The 19,015-nt window shown below is 51.4% G+C and overlaps 1 protein-coding gene and 1 long non-coding RNA gene across 2 annotated transcripts; one reads left to right on the forward strand and one right to left on the reverse strand.

The window, feature by feature from the left end:
• Window positions 1-4,497: 4,497 nt before the first annotated feature.
• On the forward strand, window positions 4,498-6,104 carry LOC142923298 (uncharacterized). The gene is made up of 2 exons (XM_076064345.1): window positions 4,498-4,564; window positions 5,268-6,104. Exons 1-2 carry the CDS (start codon window positions 4,531-4,533, stop codon window positions 6,050-6,052), a joined length of 819 nt encoding a protein of 272 aa, XP_075920460.1. The 5' UTR covers window positions 4,498-4,530; the 3' UTR covers window positions 6,053-6,104.
• Window positions 6,105-13,124: 7,020 nt separating this feature from the next.
• Window positions 13,125-17,504, reverse strand: LOC116956833 (uncharacterized). Its single transcript, XR_012940673.1, has 2 exons — window positions 17,216-17,504; window positions 13,125-14,738 (listed from the first exon to the last, which is right to left on the reverse strand). It is a non-coding gene; the product is annotated as an uncharacterized LOC116956833 (long non-coding RNA).
• Between the last annotated feature and the right edge of the window lie 1,511 nt (window positions 17,505-19,015).

Genomic DNA, 19,015 nt, shown 5'->3' on the forward strand with positions numbered 1-19,015 from the left:
CGAAATAAATTAATACTGATCACCAACATTTGTCGTCAACTTAAACGCCGTGGCCTCGTCTCTCTCTCTGCGAATGATGGAGGCGCTGCTGGCTGTGTGGATGGTGGGGTTGGTGGGTCTGCACAGAACTCAGGGCTACCCTGGTGGAGCTCCATCATCTTCCTGCACCAACATGGTTCCACATCACAACCCCAACACACTGACTGGCACACCCTACTCCATCGTCACCAACAGCAGCACCTTCACCTCTGGCACCAAGGTTAAAGGTGAGTGAATGATCAACCCCCTCCGCTCGTCCATTCGTTCACCCGTATCGAAGACTCAGTCGACCAGACTATGTACAAAAACAAAGATCCCCCCATATAGCCCATAACAGACTGTTGGAGCAAGTGCTGTTAACACACGAGGGGGTAGGTGGCCAGCACTACGCCCGGTTGCCTTTGTTTACCTAGTGGCAATGCTTACACATCGCACTAGGTACTAATTTGAGTTCTAGATTTCAAGCTTTCGTGACTGCAAGGATTCATACTCTTTGTTTTTTTTCGGTAAAGTTACGTAGGTAAAATAAAATAAATAAAAACAACTAAATTAAATCACGACTTTTCGGAGGCAACACAAGCTTCCATCTTCAGGTTGGCTATCACTGGTGACAAGGGGAACCTATAGGGGTACCCTCATTTTTGTAGAAGGTACCATTCCAGGTAAAGTAAGTGTTGGTGAGGCAGTGCCTAACCAGCGCAGTGCTCATTTGAGGTTGAGTCGATCCAGGGAAAGCTCAGGATCGGTTCAGATAATCGTCACTGGTGTTGGCCGTGAGCGGGAATCTAACTAGGCACTACCGCTCGACATAGATAAACACACACGCACATAGACACACTCACATTCACGCACATACACACATACAAGAAATGGAGAGTGACTACAGCCAAATTACAAGGGTGGCAGTTCTTGTAGAACTGGTTAAACAAAGAGGGAGTGGGGTGATAATACTTCCGGAGTGACGAACACAACCCTCTTTCTTTGTCGAGCGCCGGTTTTGCCCAACACGGAGGTTTCCCAGGAGCGTAACCTTCCTCCCGCGTCCAGCGAGGCCTTGCCTGTGCCCTGCGCCTCTCCCCGCCACCCCACTCCGATGTCCCGTTTATGGCGATACAAATCGTGACGGACGGACATTTGCAAGTAATGACGACGATAGAAACGGCCGGAGTAGAACGCGGAACGCACGTGCCGTGACATCATCGACGCGGTTGCTGAGCGGTCGACGAGGTGCTCAGAACGATACGGCGACTTATCCGACGTCCCACGGCGTGCGCGTTCGTCATAGGAGTCACGTCGTATCTCGCCGAACTTTATCGATACGTCATTAATGGGCGGGGGGGGGGGATTATTGTTCCGCTCAACGCGTTTTTCGCCTAACATGCTATTTTTCTGGGAAAGAATGGCCGGGGGTATCCTCCACGCTGGCTGAGGGAAATTCGTCCGTGCCTCATCCTCAGCGGCAAAGGCAACTTGTCCTGCAGAGAGAGTGATAGCCGGGCGTTTGAAATGACAAAAACAAACAATTTAAAACGTTATTCCGTTTTTTATCCACATTTACGGCGGTCACGTGGATCTTTTTTTACCTCGGGGTCTTCCGTTTCTCCCCCCCCTCCGCATCATTTAGAAAAATCCATTGAGATTATTTCGATTATTCTTGGTGCTATAAATGTCCTAATTATGGGGCTACATGGTTGAGCTGCGATCAGTTGTGATGACCAGGTCGCTTCTGAAGAAACAAGTTATACCTCAGCGGGGCCTTGTCTGGTAGGATGGGGATGGTTTCGTTTTATTTGTATGTGTTTGGGTGATTTGTTTATCTTTCTTGTACTTTGTGCTCCGATCATGTTTTTCTATTGTTTGTTTTTGTAACTTTATTTCCCCGTGCTCTTACTGAACATCTGTGAAAAAGAGCTTTATAGCTCACCGGATTCCTCCCTCCCTTTTGTGTGCCCGGTCACCCGCAGTCACCATCCAGGGCACCTTCAGGGGCTACCTCCTGCAAGCGCGAGAACACAACACCACGACCATCGTGGGCACATGGGACACCCCACCTGCAGGCAACACAATTCTAAAGGTGACTTCACAAACCCGGGCTCACACAGGTGACCAGCACCTGGCTCACACAGGAGGCACCTGGCTCACACAGGTGACTCAGCACCTGGCTCACACAGGAGGCACCTGGCTCACACAGGTGACTCAGCACCTGGCTCACGCAGGAGGCAACTGGTTAACACGAGTGACAAAGAGGGGGATTTGGGAAAGTAAAAAAGCGTGAATAGAAGGTTGTGATGGGGGGAGGGTTAATGAGCGAATTCTTTCAGGTTGGACAGTGGCCCATTCTAAGCACGGCTGGGGCACGTGGTCACCCTGTGTGTGGGTTCACCATTGTCGAGCCAGCCTGGGCTGTACATCTGTCAACAGAGGTGCTCCCCGTGGGCTCGTCGGGTCAATTCCAGCCTCGATAACAACGTCCATTGTCGGTTTGTTTGTGTAGAGGTGTTACGGGAGGGTGACACGCGGTTGTGTAACGGTGGCCACAAACACGTCCACTACGGCCACCACCCTGGGGGGCTGTGGGGGACGCTGTGATCCCTCCCAGCCCCACCCCTCAGTGAGGGACAGTATAAAAGGTGGGACCCGGAGAGCTGAGGGGGAGTTCGACCCAGTCAAGATGAAGAGCCAGTGAAGAATGAAGATCGACTAGCCAGACCCTGGAACTCCTTTGGCCCGCTGTCCTTTTGAGGGCCGGGCAAAGCAAGCCAGGGTGCGACACCAGAGCCGCGAGGCCCGATGTCCTTCTGAGGGCCGGACTCGTGCGGCTGGTGATCGAGACCTGCGCCGAAGCTGGGCCAGGTCAGATAGCCTCCTGAGAGAGGACCAGGATAGAGGGAACCAGGGAGCTAGCATGGGCTAAAGCTCGGGGAACGTTCCCTCTATAGAGTACGGGTGAAGCGGCCATTACCTCTTCGAGTATCAGGGTCGCTACTGTAATTGAAGTATCTGTAATAAATACGTGTTGCCTCAAATAGACAGTCTCCGACGTCAATAAGGCCACTACATTTGCGTCTCTCTCTCTCTCGCAGTGCCGTGCCCTGGCAAACGACGCGGTGACACACTCCACCGGCGCCACCAAGGCTGACCTGAGCTTCTTTTGGATCCCACCGACTACAAATCCTCCCAGCTCCGTTGTGTTTGTGTGAGTTCACCCTCACAGGGACATGCTTACGGGCACAACCCACTGGATTATTATTATTAATAACTAGGGCGCCCCTGAACAAAAGCATTTCCGGCCTTCAGCCAGGAAAGTCACAAAATTAGCATACGAACGACGCATTCACGCAAGCACCCGATGCTCCGTTTAGAAGTTGTATCCTATATTATTATATTATTCATCATAGAAAGATAGATAAAGTAGTGCGCTTCCCAACGAAATCGAACGTCTCTCCCTGCAATTTGTTAATTGTGATAGCGTATACAGGGAGAATGGGAAATTATCGCAAAACAAATGGCAAAGTCGTGTCGGTGAGGGCCAAGTCGATTCTGGGAATCAATGCCGAATCGCCTCGTTCTGCAGATCGATTATTCCAATGTAATCGAACGTCTGTCCGTGCGCCTCCGTCGTTGAAACCTACGCGCCCCCTGCATGAAAACGACGGGAAGTGCAGCGTTCATCACAGAAAAAGTTGGGCGTTTATATATAGAAGAAACATAATTGGGCACCACGGTGGCTACGACATGTTAACTCCCTCGTCTGGTGTACAGGAGGTTGTGGGTTCGATCCCGACCCTGACGCCTACTGTATATTTGGAGCTTGCGTCTCTCTTTCTCTCTCTCGCTCTCTCTCTCTCTCTCTGGTCGCATGGATATTTTTCCGGGTCCTCCGGTTTTTTCCCTCCACATTCATAATCGACATCACGTGTTTAGAGTTATTTGGCTACTGCTATAAATTTCCACGTGATAATGATAAGCCGCTACATCGTTGAACTATCATTTGTGATGGCCAGGTCGCTTCTGAAAAAGAGCTACATGGCTCAGTGGGGCTTTACACCTGGTAAATAAAATATAATAGTTTAATAGTGTATTATTGGTGTCAGGAATGCCGAGAGGAGAACCCCTATGAAGGAATAGCGTGTCACCTCTTAACGGTGTTCACACTTCCACGCGTTTCCGCTATAACACGGTTCTTCCGTTTGTGGAACGCTGATCGCACAGCGTGGAATGTGCACCATCAAAACGCGTAGCGCGGCCCCCATTATAACGCATAACGTGCCCGTTATAACGCGCTCTGTTATAACGTGGAACGCGGCCCCTCATTCAAACGCACCCGGCTCTCCGTGGCAATTACCGCAACAGGTAAGCAGCAGAATGCACGATTGTGCATGCGCGTGATTCATCACGGGTAAGTTCACACACCGTCGGGTTGTTACACGCCTGACCTGGTGTGTTCACCCCTACAGAGCGACCGTGGTAAAGACGGAACCCGAATGGCAAATGAACGTGCGGTCGGCGAAGGTCAATGCCTCAGGTGAGTCCAACAAGCGCGGTGGTGGTGAACACCTGCGACCTCGCGGACGGACAGAAGTGTCTGGCTGAGTTCCATTCCCGACTTGGGCACCTTTCTGTACTTTGAGTTCGTATCTCCTCCGGGTTCTCCGGGTTTTCTTCCCACGTCTGAAAAATAAAACCACGTGACTGGTATTGGTCAAGCATCCGTTTGCAGAAAGAAAACTACCTGCAAAATGTACCCCCCCCCCCCCCAACTCAAAAACAAAGATCCCCCGTGCAGCCTTAACAGATTGTTGGGGCAAGTGCTGTTAGAGAACACCTCTGGGATAAAGATCCCCCATCTAGCCTTAGAACACTGTAGGGGCAAGTGCTGTTGCACCTTGTTGTGCCACCTTGTCCTGGCGAGCCAGGGATACGGGGGCACCTCCTCGACGCCCACGTGGAGGGAGTTTCACAATGTTTGTGTGTGACCCCGCACCTCCGATTAGCACGGTTACTATGTGCGGTGCGAAAGAAGTTCAACATACATACACACCTGATCTAAGAACTGTCATGGCCTCCACAACGCTGGATCACAGGCGTGCATAGCTAGGGTAGCAGGCCTTGTAATTGGTGTATAAGGCTTAACATGCAATCATTCTCTCTCTGTTTCGTGTTTGAGAGAGAGGGGCACGATGAAATTATATTTCCGTAAACCTCCTATTCCGTTGTGTGTGTTGCAGGTTATGTAACCACAACCAAGGCACCAACTAAGACCACAACCAAGGCACCAGCTAAAACCACAACCAAGGCACCAGCTAAAACCACAACCAAGGCACCAACTAAAACCACAACCAAGGCACCAGCTAAAACCACAACCAAGGCACCAGCTAAAACCACAAACAAGGCACCAACTAAGACCACAACCAAGGCCCAAACTAAAACCACAACTAAAGCACCAGCTAAAAATACAACCAAGGCACCAGCTAAACCCACAACTAAGGCACCAGCTAAAACCACGACAAGGGAACGTGAAGAAAATGAACCTGAAGAACCAGCCAAAACCACAACCAAGGCACCAACTAAAACCACAACCAAGGCACCAGCTAAAACCACAACCAAGGCACCAGCTAAAGCCACAACCAAGGCACCAGCTAAAACCACGACAAGAGAACGAGAAGAAAATGAACCTGAACAACCAACCAAAACCACAGCCAAGCCACCAGCTAAGACCACAGCCAAGCCACCACCTAAGACCACAGCCAAGCCATCAACTAAGACCACAGCCAAGCCATCAACTAAGACCACAGCCAAGCCACCAGCTAATACCACAGCCAAGCCACCAGCTAAGACCTCAACCAAGCCACCAGCTAAGACCTCAACCAAGCCACCAGCTAATTCCACAACCAAGCCAACAACTAAGACCACAACCAAGCCAGGCAACTCTGCCGGGCGCACGGCCTTCGCCATGTCTGGGTTCTCCCTGAGCCCACTGCTCGTGGTCGTCACAGCCACGTGCTGCCGTTGATTCCACCGGCGACGTCACAGAGTTCCTTCACTGCGTGCAACGACCGGTACGAGTAATGATCTCTTGGAGGGGTGGGAGGGGGGTCAGTGGGGGCGGAGGGGCAGTAGGCAGAGAGAGTGGGCAGTGGCCGGGTTTCCTAAAGTGTCCCCGATAACATTTTTAACAATCCAGCAAAGCAACTTGTCTCTAGAAGAGCAAATTGGTTGCGAGCTGCGACGCGACAATTCGTTTGCAATGGGCAGGCGGGGCGCCTTCCACTCGAATCGAGCGTCCAGCATGACCACAAGTCCCCCAGGCTCTCTGTTCACCCTACGCTGTCTCGCTCACTCCACTCGTGACCTGAGCCTAGCGATACGCACTGGGACTGAAAAATGGTCCCAGGCATTTTTGTAAACACACACAGAGCTGGGTCCAAAAATAGCTATGCCATCCTCATTGGCAACCACTTGGGGCTGAGTCCTAAGGCTCATGGGGGGGATGGGGGGGGGGGGTATGGAAGACTCTTTCAGGGCTTCCAAATATGAGGGACTTGCCAACCGAGAGCGTAAACAAGCAACGTGAGCGTATATGAGAGGTACATTTAAATTAATAAAAAACGTGTTTTTTTACTCTGACCACATTTGCAATTTCCCCACATAGACTCAGCCCCATCCGACCCTCGGAATGGACCAGCCCTATTGGGCATATGACCCCGATGGCCAGTCCGGACCAGGCCCTGGACTGCTGCCCCTATGGCCAGTGGGGACCTGGCCCTGCCTCTCCCGTTCCTCTCTGCTCCAGCTCAACGACAAAGCTCCGCCGGCGCAGAAGCTTATCTGTTGTTTGTTCCCCAACTGCATCTCCTTCTCTCCTCCCCTGTCCTCTATGCTTCTCTTCCCCCTTCTTACCCCCCGCCCCCCTCCGCACCTTCCTTCTCGAACCTTCTCTTGTCCCCGATTCGCCTGGTCGCCCCGTCCCCTTGACAACTGTTGCCACGGTGGCTCGGAGATGTTAACTACCTTGCAATTACTTCTTGTATACCCAAGAGGTATACAGGAGGTAGTGGGTACGATCCCAACCCTGACGCCTATAGATTTGGAGTGTGCATATCTCCCTCACCTATGGTCGAGTGGCTTTTTCTCCAGGTCCTCTGGTTTTTCCGCTCCACGTTTAGAATCAACATTACGTTTTCAGAGTATTTGGCTACAGCTATAAATAATTCAGATATCATTTGTGATAGCCAGGTAGCTTCCAAAAATTGAGCTATATAGCTCAGTGGGCCTTACCTGGTAAAATAAGAATACATTCGATTCTCGATTATCCACATGCGGTTTATCCGATTAACCACGCACCTGAGATTTTGACATCACTTAATAACTCATAGATGATCCCTTAAGCTCATATTATTCATCTAAAAACAGTTATAAATGGTTATTCTTGGAAGTGTGTATTACAAGTCACGTGCTTAAACCAACATGTGTAGTGTCAGTGAGTCGGAGACGAGGTTTGCAGAGGCACCTTCATTATTGAACACTCACAATCTCGCCTGCACACACTCTACAGTCGCTAGCATATACACAACACTAGCCGCCTACCACCGATGGCACTGACGGAGACAGCCAAAAACTATCTAGCAGCGCGAACGGAGACGGCAGCAACGATGGTGACAAGGCGGCAGTAACGACGAGAAGATCCAATCCCAAAACCCGGAGCCTCGAGCTCCTGCTCTCGGTCCCATTTATGACTTTACCGAAAGAGCCAAAGAGTACGTTATTTATTGTTGTTTATTTGTATATTTACGCCAATTTCATGCAGTAAACAAATTTAAACACTAAAAAAGCGTACACATAGAACACCTAAAAACATGTCATACGAAAATATGCAAAAATAAGCTATTTAAAATGATGATGATGAGTGATTATCAGACGTTTTTGAAAATCCGGTGCCCCCTCTCCTCCCCCAAAGTCGCCGGATAATCGATGATCTATTGTAATTAATTTATTTTTCTTGGTGGAAAAAGCAAAAACAAAATACCTCCAGTAAATGCACGTTATGTCGTTTGTCCATGCGTGTTTTTTTAGACCTCACTGCTCGTTGTTTTCGTTTACAAGCCGTATATTTCTGGTTGAGCCATGGGGCACAGCGATTGTGATGTCATCACCGCCGTGGAAAACGTGCGTGACGTATAAAAAAGCTCTGCATGCGTGACGTAATTTGTTTGTACTCGCTGGTTACTTTTGTTAACCACATTGTTTACGATCAATGAGTTTTGAAAGGTCCTTTATATCAGAAGAGGTTTTCCCCTTTTTTTCTGGAAACAAAACAGGTGTTAAGATGTTAAAACACCAAAATGAAACCTTTTACAACGCACACTCTGATAATATATGCATTGTCTTTTAAACTGATTGGTCCACACTAGAGACAGCTTTCTTTGGAGGCTAGTCTCAAAAGGCGGTGTTAGACCTCTTGAGACGAGCAGAATGATAACGGCGATGATGTTTAGACACTGCCACACTCACCTGCTTGTCACTGAGCACTCACCACTCACTCGTCATGAGGTGCAACAGGCAGATTGCTCCGCATTCACAACTCAGCAGGCAGCACCGGTCTGATACCTGATCCTTGTCACGTGATGATGAGAATGAGCCACTTCGTTGAACTGTTATTTGTGATAGCCAGGTCGCTTCCGAAAGAGAAGCTGATGGTTCAGTGGACCTTACCTGGTAAGATAAACAAATATGTAGTTTAGTTTTATTTGTATATATGTTTAGTGATTTGTTTACATTTCCTATGCTTTGCACGACTATCGTGCTTTTATATTGTTTGTTGTAACGTTCTTACCCCGTGTCCCGACTGGACATCTGTGATCAAAGAGCTTTATAGCTCATCGGATTCCTCCTCCTGCAGTATTAATACAATATTCGTATTATGAATGCTAAACCCACCACCAAATTTGAACCTCTATCGGCCAAAAAAACCCACATTCCCAGTTGGCGCTAAAGAGGAATACCCTGCAGAAAATCCTTCGCACTGTGATCGCACTGCAGCAGCAGCTACAGCAGCTGCGGCAGTGGCTGCGGCGGTAGCTGCAAGCTGCTGCAGCACCTGTAGGTGCTCCTGCAGTAGCATCTGCAGGAGCATCTGCAAGAGCAGCAGCAGCACCTGCAGGAGCAGCAGCAGCATCTGCAGCAGCAGCATCTGCAAGAGCAGCAGCAGCATCTGCAGGAGCAGCAGCAGCATCTGCAGGAGCAGCAGCAGCATCTGCAGGAGCAGCAGCAGCATCTGCAGGAGCAGCAGCAGCATTAATATCGCCCCCCACCTTCCACCTCCTGCAGAAACTTCACAAGGCCCTCCTGAAAGCAGACGTCTCGAGACTCCGTGAGACTTTCCTGGTTTAAAACAAAGTGGAAATCAAGACTCTGCTCGAAGCTTTCGTGACTGCAGGAATTACTCTTTGGTTTTCTCGGTAAAGTCACGTATAAATAAGAAATATTTATACGTGACTTTACCAAAAAAAAACAAAGAGTAAAGTGGAAATCATTATACAGTCGATCGTCGATTATATCCGGGCTGCTTGCAACATGCTGCAGTTGCGGTCCTGGGCCGATCCGGTAAAACTTCTCCAAAGGCTGTGAACCCAGGTTCCAGCGATCGGCATCACCGTGTGGGCGTGACTAAAAGAAAGCAGCTACGCTTGATTTCAGTGTTAAATATCATACAGTGAGGGAAAAGTATTTGATCCCCTGCTGATTTTGTACGTTTGCCCACTGACAAATAAATGATCAGTCTATAATTTTAATGGTATGTTTATTTGAACAGTGAGAGACAGAATAACAACAACAAAATCCAGAAAAACGCATGTCAAAAATGTTACAAATATATTTGCATTTTAATTAGGAAAATAAGTATTTGACCCCTCTGCAAAACATGACTTAGTACTTGGCAATCACAGAGGTCAGACGTATCTTGTAGTTGGCCACCAGGTTTGCTCACAACTCAGGATGGATTTTGTCCCACTCCTCTTTGCAGATCTTCTCCAAGTCATTAAGGTTTCGAGGCTGACGTTTGGCAACTCGAACCTTCAGCTCCCTCCACAGATTTTCTATGGGATTAAGGTCTGGAGAGTGGCTAGGCCACTCCAGGACCTTAATGTGCTTCTTCTTGAGCCACTCCTTTGTTGCCTTGGCCGTGTGTTTTGGGTCGTTTTCATGCTGGAATACCCATCCACGACCCATTTTCAATGCCCTGGCTAAGGGAAGGAGGTTTTCACCCAAGATTTGACGGTACATGGCCCCGTCCATCGTCCCTTTGATGCGGTGAAGTTGTCCTGTCCCCTTAGCAGAAAAACACCCCCAAAGCATAATGTTTCCACCTCCATGTTTGACGGTGGGGATGGTGTTATTGGGGTCATAGGCAGCATTCCTCCTCCTCCAAACACGGTGAGTTGAGTTGATGCCAAAGAGCTCCATTTTGGTCTCATCTGACCACAACACTTTCACCCAGTTGTCCTCTGAATCATTCAGATGTTCATTGGCAAACTTCAGACGGGCATGTAAATGTGCTTTCTTGAGCAGGGGGACCTTGCGGGCGCTGCAGGATTTCAGTCCTTCACGGCGTAGTGTGTTAACAATTGTTTTCTTGGTGACTATGGTCTGAGCTGCCTTGAGATCATTGACAAGATCCTCCCGTGTAGTTCTTGGCTGATTCCTCATCTTCTTTGGTTCTTTCGGTAAAGTCACGTAGAATGAGAATAAAATAATAAATTGATAAAATAAAATAACACAATAATATTTTCACGACGTTTCGGCCACAACACAAGCGGCCTTCATCAGGTGAAGGGACGAGACTGTCTGGTAGGACAGCGCTGGAGTGAAAGAGCCACGTGCGATCCACTGCTCCCCTCTTCCGGGTCCTGGGGAGGGTTACTGCTCACCGACTCCCCCCCCTCTTCGCTGCGGCCCCTCGGGGCATGATTCTTAGCTGGCGCATAGCCACCTGGGATCAATTCACACAATCTCTGCGCACACTCACTCACACCCACTCACTCGAAATCCGACGTCGCTCCTCTCCCGTGCCACTCACCAATCGCGCGCGCGGGACTCGGGGTCGGGGGTCAGAGGGCAGGGGCGTCACTCGCACACGCGCAGCTGATTGGGGGGTCGTCTCGGAGATGTATTTAAAGGGCTGTATGAACAAACTCACTGGTACGCCGCCCGTTCACTCCACGCACACGCTAAACGAAAGGGCGTATGAGTAATCTCACGTGCCCCTGGACGAGTCCGCCGCCGCCCACCACACGCACACGCTAACCACGAGCTACACGCATGGGCGAGCGCAAACACGTGAGTAAATACACACTCGCGCACAAACACAGGTTACAACGACGCACACCAACATGCATCCGTCCCACCCTCACAGAAACCACACAAGGTTTATTGATCCCCAACAGTTTATTCTCAGCGAGTCCGAGGCTAAATTACCCGAGTCAGTTTGGGTCAGCAGGGCAGGTCTAACCTATCTCCCGATGGTCTAAGACCCGCTCTGTATCGCCTGTTTAAAATTACTCTCCTAAGACAATCTCACAATGGCCTCGATATCTCACTCTCGGGTATTCACGGTTCGACTCGTACGGAGCTGCTGGGTCGGATCCTCGCTGCACTTCGACTCGTCTCACGGACGTTCGAGTGGCTGGGAAGTCGACGGCCCCGAGCCTGGCTTGAGTACAATACGAACTCCCTCTCCCTACCTTCTTTACCCTTTTTATTGTCCTCTACATCAAAGATAAATCGGCGCTGACCCGCTGGCCTCCCGTCCAATCAGGTGGCTCGGATTTCCCGCCACTCTTCCCGGACCGGTGCTCTCTCAGACGTCCGCTTTTCACCGTCTAAAACAAGCGCATCTGTCCTACCAATCAGAGGACCGGCCCTGTTTTTTTCCGTGTGTGTTGTGGGTGTTTTCTATCCACGGTGGCTCAGCAGCCCCGTCGTGACCACGTGATTACCACCCAAGTCACGGCGCCGCGGTGCGAGTTAGCATCGGCGGAGGTCGCCCAATTCCCTGGTCGCAGGAAACCGTGAAGTTTGGTCCCATGAGAGGGCTTCTGGGTGAAAACCTGCCGGCCACGTGACCTCCCCTCGGGGCTCTCTGTGGGGGTGTGTGTGTGTTCACGTGGGGGCTCTATGTGGGGGTGTGTGTGTTCATGTGGGGGCTCTATGTGGGGGTGTGTGTGTGTTCATGTGGGGGCTCTATGTGTGTGTGTTTGTTCATGTGGGGGCTCTATGTGGGGGGGGGGGGGTGTTCATGTGGGGGCTCTATGTGGGGGTGTGTGTGTGTGTTCATGTGGGGGCTCTATGTGGGGGGGGTGTGTGTTCACGTGGGGGCTCTATGTGGGTGTGTGTGTGTTCACGTGGGGGCTCTATGTGGGGGGGGGGTGTTCATGTGGGGGCTCTACGTGGGTGTGTGTGTGTTCATGTGGGGGCTCTATGTGGGGGTGTGTGTGTGTTCATGTGGGGGCTCTATGTGGGTGTGTGTGTGTTCATGTGGGGGCTCTATGTGGGGGTTTGTGTGTGTTCATGGGGGGGGGCTCTATGTGGGGGTGTGTGTGTTCATGTGGGGGCTCTATGTGTGTGTGTGTGTTCATGTGGGGGCTCTATGTGGGGGGGGGGGTGTTCATGTGGGGGCTCTGTGTGTGTGTGTTCATGTGGGGGCTCTGTGTGTGTGTTCATGTGGGGGCTCTGTGTGTGTGTGTTCATGTGGGGGCTCTATGTGGGGGGGGGGTGTTCATGTGGGGGCTCTGTGTGTGTGTTCATGTGGGGGCTCTGTGTGTGTGTTCATGTGCGGGCTCTGTGTGTGTGTTCATGTGGGGGCTCTATGTGTGGGTGTGTTCATGTGGGGGGTGGTGAGGGAAGAGCAGCATCGGCCCCGTCGCTCGGAGGTGGCGGCGTCGTGGCCACGCCTCCGACGGAGAGGGGCGGGGGGGGGGCGAAATTGATCGCCTGGTTAAGGCACACCTGGTCACGTGACCCGTAAGCATTCACAATCCCCACCACAGATAGACACGCTCCGGATTTTCTATATTAAAAAAAAAACTATATAAAACGAAACAATTTTATTTTAAAAGTTAAGGCCCGACTAAGCTGCTATACAGCTTTTTTTTCAAAAGCGGCCTGGCCATCGCAAATGATAGGTCAACGAAGTGGAGAATGGTCTTCAGCGGAAATGTCGAGTTGTGGCAGCCAAATCCTCCAGACGCGTGGTGACGTCGACTCGAGATGTGGAGGGGGAAGCCACGTGGCCACGGGGAGAGAGAGACACGCAAAGTCAAAATCTACAGCAGCAGCAGCAGCAGGCGTCGTCAGGCTCGGAATCGAACCCACGACCTCCTGCGTACCAGGCGAGGTTGTCAACATCTCATCACGCAAATACACAGCAGGCGTCGTCAGGCTCGGGATCGAACCCACGACCTCCTGCGTACCAAGCGAGGTATTCAACATCTCGTCACACAAATATACAGCAAGCGTCGAGAGAACCTCTGTGAGCCAGGTGCTGGGTCACCTGTGTGAGCTACGTGCTGGGTCACCAGTGTGACCCAGGTGCTGGGTCACCTGTGTGAGCTACGTGCTGAGTCACCTGTGTGAGCCAGGTGCTGGGTCACCTGTGTGAGCCAGGTGCTGAGTCACCTGTGTGAGCTACGTGCTGAGTCACCTGTGTGAGCCAGGTGCTGAGTCACCTGTGTGAGCTACGTGCTGAGTCACCTGTGTGAGCTACGTGCTGGGTCACCTGTGTGAGCTACGTGCTGAGTCACCTGTGTGAGCCAGGTGCTGAGTCACCTGTGTGAGCCAGGTGCTGAGTCACCTGTGTGAGCTACGTGCTGGGTCACCTGTGTGAGCTACGTGCTGAGTCACCTGTGTGAGCCAGGTGCTGAGTCACCTGTGTGAGCCAGGTGCTGAGTCACCTGTGTGAGCCAGGTGCTGGGTCACCTGTGTGAGCTACGTTCTGAGTCACCTGTGTGAGCCAGGTGCTGGGTCACCTGTGTGAGCCAGGTGCTGAGTCACCTGTGTGAGCTACGTTCTGAGTCACCTGTGTGAGCCAGGTGCTGGGTCACCTGTGTGAGCCAGGTGCTGGGTCACCTGTGTGAGCCAGGTGCTGAGTCACCTGTGTGAGCTACGTTCTGAGTCACCTGTGTGAGCCAGGTGCTGGGTCACCTGTGTGAGCCAGGTGCTGGGTCACCTGTGTGAGCTACGTGCTGAGTCACCTGTGTGAGCTACGTTCTGAGTCACCTGTGTGAGCCAGGTGCTGGGTCACCTGTGTGAGCCAGGTGCTGGGTCACCTGTGTGAGCTACGTGCTGAGTCACCTGTGTGAGCTACGTTCTGAGTCACCTGTGTGAGCCAGGTGCTGGGTCACCTGTGTGAGCCAGGTGCTGGGTCACCTGTGTGAGCCAGGTGCTGGGTCACCTGTGTGAGCTACGTGCTGAGTCACCTGTGTGAGCTACGTTCTGAGTCACCTGTGTGAGCCAGGTGCTGGGTCACCTGTGTGAGCCAGGTGCTGGGTCACCTGTGTGAGCCACGTGCTGAGTCACCGGTATTAACTGTTGTCTGCAACATCATGGGACCTCCTTTGTGGGGTGTCCCATGTGCCCACGATGGTCGTGGTGTCGGGATCTCGCGCTTGCAGGAAGTAGCCCTTGAAGGTGCCCCTGGATGGTGACTGCGGACAGACACAAGGAGGCGACAATTTGCGACTTCGTGAGACGCTCGCTGCCCCCACCCTAGCTCGACTGCCGCGCTTCTAGCGGGTTTCATGACACGAGCAGCGGCCGGGATGACTCCACAGTAAAAGTGGACAAACGGGTTCGTTTTAAATTCCCCGCGATTTTAAGCCCAGCGCTCTCTTGAATTTGAGATGTAGAGGGCTCTTAAGGACAAGTCGGCTTCGCCACTGGATGCTACACGCAGACATTCTTCTGAGTCAGCGCGTGGCTCTATCAGAACTCCGCCATTTCTTTGTTCATAATCAATTGCAAAAGTCCGTCCGTCACAGCTTTGCCGCTCCTAAATGGTTCGTCAGGGGGGTAACACACAAAGCACTGCGGTATTAAAATTCAACAGTACCGGCACCAGATTTCGGTACAGTACATATCAACCACCCCCCCAGCTCCATAGGAAATGTGCTAAATATAGACAGTCTCGACTTATGAACACCCGCACTTGCGAACTAGCTTCCATGAAATATATTTATTTTGACATTGACCTAACACGTGAACTCGCACTTGAAAACTGAACCGCGAGAACGATTTTGTTCAGCGGAGCGATGTTCCGCGAGATGTAATGAGTCGGCCTTGGACTAGGAGTGTTTGTGCGTGTGTGTGTGTGCCCGCGCGCACATGTGTGTGTAAGCAGTGTGTATGGGGAGCGGTAGTGTAGTGGTTAACGTGCTGCGCTCACGGCCAACACCAGTGATTATTATTTCAACTGGTCCTGGGCCTCCCCTAGGTCGACTCGGCCTCAAATGAATAGCCGGTGTGGTGTGTAGTCAACATCGCCACTGGGGAGACAAAGGCGGTCGGGCGTGGTGCTAGCCACCCACTCCCTCGTGTACCGTTCCGGCCTGCATAGATGCTCGTTAACAGCATTTGCCCCTACAGTCTGTTAAGGCTATATGGGGGATCTTTTTGTGCACGTGCCCCATGGCCTTAACGTGCACATAGCATGGCACATGCGCCATGGTAACGTCACCACCACTTAGTGGCGAATGCGGTTGTTGCCCCGTGTGTGTGTGTGTGCCCCGTGTGTGTGTGCCCCGTGTGTGTGTGCCCCGTGTGTGTGTGCCCCGTGTGTGTGTGTGTGCCCCATGTGTGTGTGTGTGTGTGCCCCGTGTGTGTGTGTGCCCCGTGTGTGTGTGTGTGTGTGCCCCGTGTGTGTGTGTGCCCCGTGTGTGTGTCTGTGTGTGCCCCATGTGTGTGTGTGTGCCCCATGTGTGTGTGTGCCCCATGTGTGTGTGTGTGTGCCCCATGTGTGTGTGTGTGCCCCGTGTGTGTGTGTGTGTGTGCCCCGTGTGTGTGTGTGCCCCATGTGTGTGTGTGTGCCCCATGTGTGTGTGTGTGTGCCCCGTGTGTGTGTGTGCCCCGTGTGTGTGTGTGTGCCCCGTGTGTGTGTGTGCCCCATGTGTGTGTGTGTGCCCCGTGTGTGCCCCATGTGTGTGTGTGTGCCCCATGTGTGCCCCATGTGTGTGTGTGCCCCGTGTGTGTGTGTGTGCCCCGTGTGTGTGTCTGTGTGTGCCCCGTGTGTGTGTGTGCCCCATGTGTGTGTGTGCCCCATGTGTGTGTGTGTGTGCCCCATGTGTGCCCCGTGTGTGCCCCGTGTGTGTGTGTGTCCCCATGTGTGTGTGCCCCGTGTGTGTGTACCCCGTGTGTGCCCCGTGTGTGTGTCCCCCATGTGTGTGTGTGCCCCGTGTGTGTGTGCCCCATGTGTGTGTGCCCCATGTGTGTGTGTGCCCCATGTGTGTGTGTGCCCCATGTGTGTGTGTGCCCCATGTGTGTGTGTGCCCCATGTGTGTGTGTGCCCCATGTGTGTGTGTGCCCCATGTGTGTGTGCCCCATGTGTGTGTGCCCCATGTGTGTGTGCCCCATGTGTGTGTGCCCCGTGTGTGAGTACAATTTTGGGGACTCATTTCGCCCTTTCCGACAAGCAAGTCAGCATCAGGACTCAAGGTAAGTCAAAAACGGATTTTTTAAACATGTTACTTTATTTTGTGTGTTATTTACTGTACAGTCTTTTTATTTACAGTGTTCAATGGAAATGTAGAATATTTCTTCTAGTTTATGAATTTAACTGCTTCCCTTTTTTTGTTGAATTGTAGCACATTACATAGCACTGCCCGTATGGGCATTTAAATACGGTAGATTATTATGTTCTGACTTGCGAACCGTTCGACTTACGAACGGGCCTCAGGAACGAGGAATCCGCACATGCCATTAGCACGGATGGCTACGTACAGTCTGAAAGATGCTCAACGTACGTACAATCAACGAGCGTAGGGAGTTGTCGAGGTGGTGGTTGGGGGGGGTCATTAATTTTTAACCTTGGTATGCCGGTCAGTGTGTTGGTGCGGTGCTGTGGGAACATATCGGTGCAGGCAGTTGATGGCGTTGCATCAGGGTAGCCCTGAGCTCCGTGCAGACTCACCGACCCCACCATCTACACCGCCAAGCAGCGCCTCCATCATTCCCAGAGAGAGACGAGGCCATGGGTCAGCATTAATTTATTTCGGATGGTAAAACTAAAAAAAAATATGAACAAAATAATGAAGTCTGGGGATGAATTTGAAAATATTAGCTGGCAAAGGTTAACACAAAACCAAAAAAATAATAATAATTAGCTTGCTGCTTAAAAACATGGTTTAAATTTTCGAATTGTTGGTGTTTGCGAATGTTCTGCGCGCACACAGCGAGTGGAGCAGCAGAGGCGCTTTGAGCCGGAACTGCGTGGGCAAGAGGGCTTCTTATAATCGATAGATGCGGGGAGGGGGGCCACAGCGAGGAGTGGATAAAAAATTGCGCAATGGATATTTTGCAATTTTTTGAATTCTGCTAAAGCGCATGGCGTGACGAGAAGCCACTTCCTTGAGCAATCATTCGTCATGTCCAGGTAGCTTCTTAAAAAGAGCTATGTATTTGGCTCAGTGAGCTTTTACCTGGTAAAAATACAAATTGCAGTTGCTTTCCTACTACTACTAAACGCGTGTTTCTAAACGTGGAGAACAAAAAAAACCGGAGGTCACGGAAGAAAAATCCACACAAGCACGGGGAGGGGGAGGGACAGACATGCAAACTACAAACATACAACATACATTATCAGTGTCGGGATGTAACCCATGACTTCCTGTATACCAGGCGAGGTAGTTAACATCTCGTCACACGCAAATACACAGCAGGCATCGTCGCGGCCCTCTGACCGACACCGCGCTGCTGCGCGGGGTTCGTCCTCTCGCTCGGAGAGAGGTCATTCGGGGCTGCGACGTTCGCTTCGAGTCCCCGCGGACAGCGCAACGACGAGACCACCACACCCTGCGCTTCAGCAGAATACGAAAATATTGCGCAACGTTCTGCGTTGACAAATGTGGTCCCCCTTTTGTTTGTCTGCTCCCCGCTGCGTGTCCCCCCCCCTCCTCTTCCCCCGCTCATCTCTCGAGTATAAGGGTCGGAACTGATGGTGCAAGCTGAACTTGTCTACTTTATTTATTGAAGGGGTGCCACTGTGACGAGATGCTATCCTCCTCGCCCGGTATGTAGGAGATCAGGGGTTCGATCCCGACCCTGACGCCTGTATATATGTGGAGTTTGCACGTCCTCCCCGTGGTCGGGTGAATTGATTCTCCGCGTCCTCCAGTTTTTCCCTCCACATTTAGAAAATGCGTTTCGAGTGTTTAGATTATTTTGCTGCTGTAAATGTCCAAATGATAAGCCACTTTGTTGAGCCTTCATATCTGCCCAGCTTGCTTTTGAAAAATAAATTAATACTCAGTGGGCTTTTCAGAAAACTCGTTTTTTTGCATTTTTTTGTGTTAAGCAAATTTGTCCACTATTTTTTCTGCTTTTGAGTTTTACCCTCCTAAATAAACTCTACTGACCACCGACATTTGTCAAAGACTTAAACCCCTTGGCCCCATCTCCCTGGAAATGAGGAAGGCGCTGCTGGCTGTGTGCACGGTGTGGGGTTGGTGGGTCTGCACGGAGTTCAAGGCCACCGTTGAATGGGGATGAAGTAAATTCGTGAACGCGTGAAGGACTGAGCGTGGTGGCTGTCGGTCGGTCGGTCGGTCGGTTGGTTGCGGGGACTGCATTTGGGGAAGCCCTGCCCCATGGAGTGGTGGTTCTCAACCGGGGGTACGTGGTCCCCTGGGGGGTACACGTGGCAATGTCCCAGGGGAGTACGCGAGATGATTTATAAATATCTGGAATTCTATCATACGTGAAGAGTCATCGG

Source organism: Petromyzon marinus, unplaced genomic scaffold (genome assembly GCF_048934315.1).
Source record: "Petromyzon marinus isolate PM22_M1 ecotype Great Lakes invasive population unplaced genomic scaffold, UKy_Petmar_22M1.pri1.0 PM_Scaffold_4, whole genome shotgun sequence".
In the NCBI taxonomy this organism is placed as follows: domain Eukaryota; kingdom Metazoa; phylum Chordata; class Hyperoartia; order Petromyzontiformes; family Petromyzontidae; genus Petromyzon; species Petromyzon marinus.